Here is a 10,797-nt window from a genome sequence, read left to right as displayed (position 1 = left end):
TTTTGTTAAAGACCAAAAATTTTTTGCTACTATATATAATTTATTTATTAGAGTAAACGCATATTCTTCGATAATATTATAAGTTATTCATTCGGTTTGAAAATCTATGGTGCTTGAGGTCTGTTTGACCGGCAGATCCTTCCTTCAAGTTTCGCAGTTCCGTATTATTATGACCGAGCTTATATGAAATTAGCTACGCCGGGACAATGGGAATGCAAAATTGTTAAAGCATATCATGAAGCACTTTCCTTTTTTTTTTTTTTTCTCTTTCTTTTACTTGTCTTCGTCTGTGTATTATATATGTAGAGACGAACATAGAGAGAAAGTGTGTTTCTCCTTCTCTCCGGGATTCTTTGATCATATCTATAGTTCTAAATATACCTAATTCTTTTTCGATTAGCTTCTCAACGGCACGTTTTAAAAAATGAGAAGCGATGACTATTCCGACTCCGAAAGCATAGCCAGCGACCGCACTGCCTTTAGCGGGCCTCTAGGAGGACCTCCACTAAACAAAAAGAGATCTTCCAAGAAGAGTGCCAGGCTCAATATTCCTCCTGAAACCACCACCACTTACAGTAACGCTGATGAAGATCCCTCCTCCTATGTTGAGATTACCCTTGACATTCGTGATGACTCCGTCGCCGTCCACAGCGTTCACCCAGCCAACGAGGACCCTGAATTCGCTTTGCTTGCCAAGAAGACTCTTGAGAACAAAACATCTTCGTTCCGAGCCTCCTTGTTTCGTAACACTTCCTCCCATATCAAACAGGTATCGCAAGAGCTCAAACGTTTTGCTTCCCTCTCAAGGAGGCCTTCTGCTGCTAGACGATTTGATAGGACCAAGTCAGCCGCCGCTCATGCGTTGAAGGGCCTCAAATTCATCGCAGCAAAAACTGGAGCCTCTGGAAATGGATGGCCCGCAGTTGAGAAGAGATTTCAGGAACTTACGGCCTCCACCAACGGCCTTCTTCACTGTTCCTCATTCGGAGAATGCATAGGTATATACTCCCGGCCCGTTGCTTCCAGACAATAACTAATATCTTTTGACTTTTTTATAACATGTTCTCTTTCGTGTCGAATTTAACAATTGCCAAATGTTATACATATAGTAATACTTTTTATTAACCACTGTGACAGGCATGAACAAGGAATCAAAGGAATTTGCCGGGGAATTGTTTCGCGCACTTGCTCGGAGGCATAACATAAATGGTGATTCCATTAACAAGTCGCAGCTTAAAGAGTTCTGGGATCAGATCTCAAATGAAAGCTTCGATTCTAGACTCCAAATCTTCTTTGACATGTATATATCCCGATCCTTCAATTCTAGTCGAGCTTCACGTAAATTGCTTTCCTGCAGGTAATAAATGATCTAACATATTGAATCCATACAGGGTGGATAGAGATGCTGATGGAAGAATCACAGAAGAAGAAGTAACAGAGGTAAAATAAAGTGAATACTTGGTCAATGTGGACTCCTTCAAACCAAAGTAGAATCCATAATTAAAAATATATATTTATTTTTGTTATGCGTGCAATGTAGTATCACTTTTGACTAACTACATCAAACTCCCGACGAATTGTAGATCATAAGCTTAAGTGCTTCTGCAAACAAACTCTCCAACATTCAGAAACAAGCCAAGGAGTATGCAGCCTTAATTATGGAAGAATTAGACCCAGATAACGCTGGATACATCATGGTTCGTACATATATATGCTCTTACGTATGCTTCTTTGTCATCTCTAATTGACTCTAAATATTCTCTTTTTCACCTTCTCCTCGCTGCTGCTGATTTTTCACAGATTTATAACCTGGAAACACTGTTATTGCAAGCTCCCAACCAATCCGTCAGGGTTGGAGATAGCCGAGTTCTGAGTCAACTGTTGAGTCAGAAACTCAAGCCTACACAGGAGAACAATCCATTAAAAAGATGGTTCCAGAAGGCCAAGTACTTTTTATTGGATAACTGGCAGAGAGTTTGGGTTATGGCGTTGTGGCTTGGAATTGTAGCTGGTTTATTTACTTACAAGTTTATACAGTATAAGAATAAGGCCGTATACGATATAATGGGATATTGCGTTTGTGTTGCCAAAGGAGGGGCAGAGACTCTAAAATTCAATATGGCCTTGATTTTACTACCAGTCTGCCGGAACACTATTACTTGGCTCAGAAACAAGACCAAGCTGGGAGTAGCTGTGCCTTTCGATGACAATCTGAATTTCCATAAGGTAATCTAATCATATGAATATGTGCAAGGTGCATTAGTTTTTCTAGCTTCAAAATATAAAATTGACTTCTTAACTATAACTATGGCGCTTTTCAAAAAAAAAAAATTATATATAACTGTGGCGTGTTATATGTGTTCACCAGGTGATTGCAGTTGGAATTGCGGTTGGGATTGGACTGCATGCAGGCGCTCACTTAACATGTGATTTTCCCAGGCTTCTTCATGCGACTGAAGAGGAATACGAGCCTATGAAACCTTACTTTGGGGATGACCAACCTCCAAACTACTGGTGGTTTCTGAAAGGCGTGGAGGGTATCACCGGCATTGTAATGGTGGTGCTAATGGCTATAGCATTCACATTGGCCACTCCTTGGTTTAGGCGTAACAAGCTTAACCTGCCTAAGCCCCTCAAGAAACTCACTGGCTTCAATGCCTTCTGGTATTCTCACCATCTATTCGTTATCGTCTACACATTACTCATAATCCATGGCATTTACCTCTACCTCACAAAAAAATGGTATCAGAAGACGGTGCGTCCTCCTTCCACACGTTTTACTGCAACCTCTTCTAATGTCTTCTTTTTCTCTCTTGTGCTTGACAATATCCCTTTTCTAATTCTACACCGCAGACATGGATGTATCTGGCAGTCCCAATAATCCTTTATGCATGTGAAAGGCTGATTAGGGCTTTTAGATCAAGCATCAAGTCCGTTAAGATTCTCAAGGTAACACATCATTATATATAAACTCTGCTAGCAACTTACAACTGAAATGGTAAGAATTTATTAATTCCATATACGCTACACTAGGTTGCTGTATATCCTGGAAATGTCTTGGCATTGCACATGTCAAAGCCACAAGGCTTCAAGTACAAGAGTGGACAGTACATGTTTGTCAATTGCGCTGCCGTTTCTCCCTTCGAATGGTAAGTTAGAAACATGTTGCATTATAGGCCATGCCACTTACTTTCGAAAGCCATAGACACTAAAGCAATATACATAATCACTACGTAGGCATCCATTTTCTATCACTTCAGCACCAGGAGATGACTACCTTAGCGTGCACATTCGAACACTGGGAGACTGGACGCGGCAACTCAAAACTGTTTTCTCCGAGGTCTGTTACTAGTTAACAACTAATCCATAAATCTTCTTTTTTTTTTTTTTTGTATTAATCTATATACCTACTTTTTAGATTGCCAACAAACCGTCTAACCTCTCCTAATATATTTGACCTGGTTACTAGGTTTGTCAGCCTCCACCTGCCGGCAAGAGCGGACTACTAAGGGCTGAGGGTATGCAAGGAGGAAACAACCCCAGGTAACGTACTTAAGAATCCTACTATTCTGAGGTTGTTAAAGGATCGATTTTGTTGTATATGTGCTCTCTGGGAATTGCAATGATATATAGTGTAAATGAATGAATGAACAGCTTCCCGAAGATATTGATCGACGGTCCATATGGAGCTCCGGCTCAGGACTACAAGAAGTACGATGTGGTGCTACTGGTAGGGCTTGGCATTGGTGCCACACCCATGATCAGCATTGTGAAGGACATCATAAACAACATGAAGGAAGAAGATGATGAGGAGACAGCCTTAGAGGCCGGGAGAGCAGCTCAGGGTAATAGTAATAATAATATTAGTAAGAAAGGGTTCAAGACGAGAAAAGCCTACTTCTATTGGGTGACGAGGGAACAAGGTTCATTCGAGTGGTTCAAAGGGATAATGAACGAGGTGGCTGAAATGGACGATAAGGGGCTGATAGAGCTGCATAACTACTGCACCAGCGTGTATGAAGAAGGGGACGCCAGGTCAGCCCTTATTGCAATGCTCCAGTCGCTCCACCATGCAAAGAACGGTGTGGATGTTGTTTCTGGCACCCGAGTCAAATCGCACTTTGCCAAGCCTAACTGGCGCCAAGTCTACAAGAAAATCGCTCTCCAGCATCCAAATGGAAGAATCGGTTGGTTCACCTACCCATTCCACTTGCATTTGTTGACAAATTATTCAGCAAATTTTACTTTACTTCTAAGGCAAATTATGACCAAATTGCATATATACTATTAAAATATGCAGGAGTTTTCTATTGTGGGGCACCCGCACTAACGAAGGAGCTAAGGCAACTGGCTTTGGACTTCTCTCACAGAACCTCCACTAAGTTCGATTTTCATAAAGAGAACTTTTGAGGGACACCCTTGTACATACGCATAGCAAATAGCAAATAGCACAATAAACTAGAAGAAGCTTCATGACTCCCGAGTGGTATACAGCGTCATCAGCAATTGTTCGTTAATTAATTTTTGTTTCTTTGTTTATGTCCATATTACCAAGTGGATAAGCATCCTTTAAATTAAAGAAAGAGAGGTGATGATAATGATATATTAACTCATTTATTTTGTTGTATTCGTTAAAAAACTTAAGCTTAAACAGCCTAAAATTGATCATTCATGTCATATATACTTACTCAAGTTCTTTAATTTACAACGTTCTCTCCCTCTTTCTCATTCTCAATGCAGTGTGTCTTTCAACACTTCAACATTTAAGAATGCGCCTTGCTTTAGTTGATTTTTTTTTTTTAAATGAATTGCAAAAGTTGAAAGTTTATTTTTATACATAATTTTGTGTTATTAATTAGCTCATTTTATATCATTATCCTTAATTAAAACTGTAGCAACGAAGAATTTATAAATTTTTTTATGATAACATAATTATTACTCTTCATTTAAAAACTATATTTATTAAGTCTGTTATTATTATATGTGGTATAATTAAATAAATTACATCTTTTTAAAAAATAAATCTCTTGAGTATAATTAAAGAAAAAAAGTTTAAGTAAAAAACTTAATCAGAAAGATCTTGAGTTTTTTACGATTAATTATTTTAAAAAAAGTAATTTAAGTGAAAAATTAAGATATAAAAAATATTGTCCATTGAATCAATATATATATATATAATTATATAATAGACAAAAGAATTGGCTAAAAAGTCCATAAGGTCCACCTATTGCAAAATTTTATTTCAATCAATTAAGATGAAAGCGTTAGAGTCCACACGTGACGACATGAGAAATTTTTATATGGGTCTTTTTTTTAATATCCATCTAAAGTCCGTAGCGTACATGAGATGCATTCGTGAAATTTGTAATAATGGCGTTTTGCAAGTCTTTGAGAGATTGATGGCAATAATGGCTCTCAGAACGCAATTTCATTGGGATTATAGTAAGTGACACACCTAAGGGGCAAAAGGGTCTCACCTCCTAAAATTTTAATTTCTTTGTTTTTTTTTTTAAATATAAGTGTGAACTTATTTTTAACATATTCTTAGTTTAAGGCCCTCTCATTCATATACGTTTAGCCTCCTTTTTCTAAAAAAAAATAAATAAATAGAAAGTTAATTTTTTATTCAATTTAATTAATATTTTTTTATAATTAGTTTGTTTGAAATGAAATTTTTTAATTTATTTTAATTTAAAAAATTTTCATTTTAGAAGAAGTTAAATTTTGTGAATTTATTTAAATTTTTTTCCTGTAAAATAAATTATATCAAACAAAGAATTATTATCTAAATACAAAAAATATGAAAATTATTCTTATAAAAATATTTTCAATAAAATAAAAAGAGCATAAATTAAATTTTAATTACTTTATAATTAATTTAATATAATCACATTTAATTTAAAAATATTAAATATATATTATTCTTTCGCTGTATGTAAAATTTGTATTAATAAATATTTTAAATGTTAAATATAAATGTTGTGTTCCCTTATTTTTATATTATATATAAAAATTAAAAGAGAAGGAGGGAGTATTGCTGACTTTCTAAACTATTTTTAGTATGTTTGTTAATTATAATTTTATTATTTTTAAAAAATTTTAATTTAATTATTTAATTATATTACTAGTCTATTTAAATTCAAATTAATTGATAAAATCTTTAATTATAGATAAATTAATTCTATTCAAATTTAAATTATTTGTATTGAAATTTTATTATAAGTTAATTAAATTAATTTTTTTTAAATAATTACAATTTATTATTATTTAAAATTTTTTATTTAATTATATTATTAATCTATTTAAATTTAAATTAATTTAAAAATTCTTGATTAAATTTTATTTATAGAAAATTTTTTTGATATTTAAATTCTATTTATTGAAATTTTATTATAAGTTAAATATTGGTGATGACCGCTGGATTTCTTCACCCCGGACCAGGGGCTTGACCACAGCCCAAGGCCCATGACGTAGAGGCCCACGCACCTGATATACATAACAAGCCTGGCTCATCCAACCTTCAAGGTCGGGCTCGACCTCTCTTCACTCAGGCTTAGCACCCGACCCAACTCTCAGCCCAGCCCAGGATCCGGAATAATATTCACCAGACAGCCTGGCAGATCCGCTCGAACGTACGCACGAGGAGAGTCAGAGGCCGTTACGCATGGAGCAGGCGGCTGATACCCTAGTACCTCCGAATCCGCATGGCAGAGACGCGTGGCCCAATCCTGGAGAGACCTTTACACGTCACCAGCAAGCAAGACAATGTATAAAAGAGGAGTCCCCTCCTCAGGAAACCAAGGCCTTATTCAGTAATACAAAACCCTTGTAAAACCATATTCTATTGGATCTCAGATCATCAATTGGCGCCGTCTGTGGGAAACGAATGAGATCTTTTCATCACCGGAGTTTTCACTTTCAAAACCCACTGAGATCCACGATGGCAAACCACCAAGAAAGTAACCTTAATATTCCAAATGACCTGAGTTCTGCCCAAGATGGACAGCAGTTCTCCTTTTCTAGCCCTACAACGTTGAATAACCAAACACCTATTTCTCTTAATCCCTCGCCAAGCTTGGTAGGGAATACTCCCACCATGACCCTGTCTAACCAAGACATTCAAACCATGGCTCTCCAGCTACAAACCACTGCTCACTGGTTGGGGCAGATAATGCAGCAAAGGGGACTTAGCACCCCGGTAAACGCACTCCCAGTAGTGGAGGAACCCAGAACCGATGAACCCCAACCTACCTCTGCCCGCCTCCAAACTAACAACCACGATGCCGGAGAGGAGGAAGAACCGAAGGCCCGAATCCATGGGAGAAGGGCAAGAGAGTTGATAGAAAATGAAGAGGTGAACGGCTATTCTGCTGAAACAACCAGGGAAACAGAAACTGAAACAGAGGAGGAAGAATGTAGTTTGGGCAAAAGATCCAGCCCGGAAGACGAGAAAATGAACCAAAAGCTGAAAAGGTTGAAGGAACAGCTCCTAGCCGAGTTAGGTAAGAAAGATCAGAGTCAAACCTCCTTGCCTACTTCTTCTCCCTTCTCAAAGTTAATGCAACAGGAGACCGTTCCCAAAAAGTTTATGATGCCGCCTATGGCGGCCTATAATGGGGCTGGTAACCCGAGAGAGCATGTCATGAACTATAAGACCTTCATGGAGTTGCAAACTCTGTCAGATGCTCTGATGTGCAAGGTGTTCCCAACAACGCTCTCGGGACCAGCGAGGGCATGGTTCAACAGCCTGGAGGCCGGAAGCATTAAAAGTTTCGGAGATCTTGCCACCCACTTCATTAGCCGGTTCGTAGCCGGGGTGCCAGCAGATAGGAAGACGAGCTATCTGGAAACAGTGAGACAAAAAGCTGGTGAATCCCTCAGAGAGTATGTCGCCCGTTTCAATACGGAGGCCCTGCAGATTCCCGAGCTTGACGAAGGAAGGGCGGTAGAGGCCATGCAAAAGGGAACAACCTCTGCCGAGTTCTTTGGTTCTCTGAGCAGGAAACCGCTGACCTCACTGGCCGAGTTAATGAAGAGGGCGGAAAAGTATATAAGGCAGGATGACGCCTTAGTAACGAGTAGATTTGCCAAAGGGGTGGCAGGAAAAGAGAAAGCCCCGGAGGAGGGGAGACTGGAGAAACACGAGAAGAAGCATGGAAAGAGGCCTGAGCCATACAAGCAGGCCTGGGAAAGAAGGGATCAAAGGCCTCCCCCTCCTCCCAGGGCTCATGAACCACGAGTGCTCCCCCCTTGGGTCCCGGAGAAACCGACCCCATTAAATGCGTCCAGAGCCGAGGTGCTCATGGCTGTCCAGGATAAGAAATTTCTCCAGTGGCCCAAACCTTTGAAGTCAGAAGCAGATCAGAGGAATCCTGACAAGTATTGTCAGTACCACAGGACGCATGGCCACGATACAAATAACTGTTTTCAGTTAATCGCGGAGATTGAAAGATTGATAAAAAGGGGGCATCTCAAAAATTTTCTGAAGAAACCGGAGGGACAGAGGCCTCAACCCGGTTTGGCAGCCCAGATGCCAAGAAGAACTGGAGCTGGACCAGTGAATGATGGGTCCAGTGGGACCATTAATATGATTGTTGGAGGAACTGGAGGACGGATGAATCGTCGAGGAAAGAAGAGAAACCGGGAAGGGGAGACCAGCAATGGCGAGGTGATGCAGATCGTTGAACACTCTCCCATGACCATCACTTTCTCTTCGGAGGATGCACAGGGCATTCAGATGCCCCATGATGACGTGCTTGTCATTGAAGCAGTCATTCATAATTTTCGGGTAAAGAAGGTTCTGGTGGATGATGGGAGTAAGGTCAACTTATTGCCATATCGGGTTTTCCAGCAGATGGGAATCCCAGAGGAACAGCTGGTTCGGGACCAGTCACCCATCAAAGGGATCGGAGGAGCACCGGTACTTGTAGAAGGGAAGGTGAAGCTGGCCCTTACCTTGGGAGAAACACCCAGAGCTCGCACCCATCATGAGGTGTTTTTGGTGGTCAAACTCCCACTGAGCTACAATGCGATTTTGGGGAGGCCGGCGTTGTTCAACTTTGAGGGGACACCCTCAGACCTCTCAGGCTCAGTCCTCACAGGGGCAGGGGCACCTTCACCAGAAACCTCTGGGCTTTGATCCTCTAGGAGGATGATCTCCATCCCTGTCCCAGAGGTCTCCTTGTCTTCAACAGGGGACTTAAACTTCCCCCCTAACACCCCCTCAGTAGAATGGACGGCACCCTGCCCCACTTGTTCAGTAGCTTGGGTCTGCTCCACAATAGCTAGGGAAGTTCCCCCCACGACCTCTGAGGAGGCTGGAACGGATCTAGATCCTTCAGCAGGCGTCGAGGTTGAGCTCGACCCACCATGGCTAGATGGCCGAGCTGATTTGATGCTGCGCGAGCTCGGCTTGGAAGTCCGAGAAGAAGCTTTGACGGGAGGTCGGCTGACCTTCTTGAAGGAAGCGGCCTGAGCCAGCTCTGCAGCAATCTCAGTTACAGAGCGCCCATCCCCAAAGGCGTCAAAATTGCATGCATGTTCTCCCGAGACAGGTCAAAATTCTTGGGGAATTTGATGCCATCCATCCTAACCTCAGAAGCTGCAAGAAACACGAAGTTTTAAAGAGTCAGCATACTTCCTGATGTTATGAGCAAAGAGGAAACAGAATAGTCGGACAAAGCACTATACCCGTGTCCCGGATATCCCTAAGGTCGGACGCAAACATACACTTCTCGACATCATACTTCCTCTCAACGGAAGTCAGTCGAAGCAGCCCAACCTGCTCAATAAGACCCAATTCGGGCAGATCGTTGCAGCCCGGATAGATCTCCCCCCACCTTAGGTCCACATCCCACGATCGGCAGGACCCTAGTTTTAACTCGGCCACAAGGAAATTCTCTACCCATCCCTTTATAGAATCCTTGTAGCCCGTAAGAAGAGACAGCCCATGGCGGGGGGAAAAGTAATAGAAGTTTTGCTTCGCCCTAACCAGACGAAAGAAAGTGACAAACAGACAGGCTGTAGGTGCGAAGCCCCAACCTAGACAGATAGACTCGAAACAAGACATGAATAAAATGGAATTTGGGGATAACATTCGAGGAGTTACCCCAAAGTATTCAAAGACCTCAACAAAGAAAGGGGTAAAAGGCAACGGTAGACCAAATTCTCTCTGCTTCAGGAAAAACACTATGCTACGAACCTCCTGGGGATCCACCAAACCAGGAGGGCGAGGGTAAGGAAGAACTATCCTCTCATTTGGAAGAGGTGCTCGAATAAGATACAACGGAGTATCTAAAAGCCTCCGGGAAATGTGATTAGTTATGTTGGAAGGTGTAATATGCGACTCAAGGTCAAAAACATCAGGAAGCTTTAAACTTGCCATGGAAGAACAAGGAAGCGTACCTGAAAATGAAATAAGGTGAGAAAAGCAGAAGGAGTTGCAGGGAGGCAGAGAGCAGAAGAGAGCTAATTTCTTTGGAAGACAGAAAGAATTCGAAATGAAAGGCAATGATAAGACGGAACGTTGATCTGAACAGTTTTGTCTTGGAGCGGCGCGATCATTAATTGCTCTCGAAGTTTACCCTCTCAACGGTTAAGTAATAACCGGAGAGACGGTAAAGGGGCAAAAGGATGATCGCTGGGCTTGTCTACATCTATCAAGGGCCAGGTCCACAATGATAGCCCATCACTTAAAAGCTCAGGCAAGCCCAACTTGTTCGGACCTGATTTCCAGCCAAGACAACTTAACCCACAAAATTCATCACTTCACCACATCCGTGGTAAGTATCAAGGAAA

At 41.0% G+C, this 10,797-nt stretch overlaps 1 protein-coding gene across 1 annotated transcript; it reads left to right on the top strand.

Annotated features, from left to right (window-relative positions):
- Positions 1-203: 203 nt before the first annotated feature.
- On the top strand, positions 204-4,687 carry LOC110623581 (respiratory burst oxidase homolog protein D). Its single transcript, XM_021768575.2, has 12 exons — positions 204-998; positions 1,138-1,300; positions 1,392-1,440; positions 1,584-1,697; positions 1,801-2,226; positions 2,369-2,755; positions 2,854-2,949; positions 3,034-3,149; positions 3,238-3,340; positions 3,470-3,543; positions 3,655-4,187; positions 4,301-4,687. The coding sequence occupies exons 1-12, from the start codon at positions 425-427 to the stop codon at positions 4,408-4,410; spliced, it is 2,745 nt and encodes a 914-aa protein (XP_021624267.1). The 5' UTR covers positions 204-424; the 3' UTR covers positions 4,411-4,687.
- The last annotated feature ends 6,110 nt before the right edge of the window (positions 4,688-10,797 follow it).

The sequence above is a fragment of the Manihot esculenta genome, chromosome 9 (genome assembly GCF_001659605.2).
Source record: "Manihot esculenta cultivar AM560-2 chromosome 9, M.esculenta_v8, whole genome shotgun sequence".
NCBI lineage: Eukaryota > Viridiplantae > Streptophyta > Magnoliopsida > Malpighiales > Euphorbiaceae > Manihot > Manihot esculenta.
This window is presented reverse-complemented; position numbering and strand designations above follow the sequence as displayed.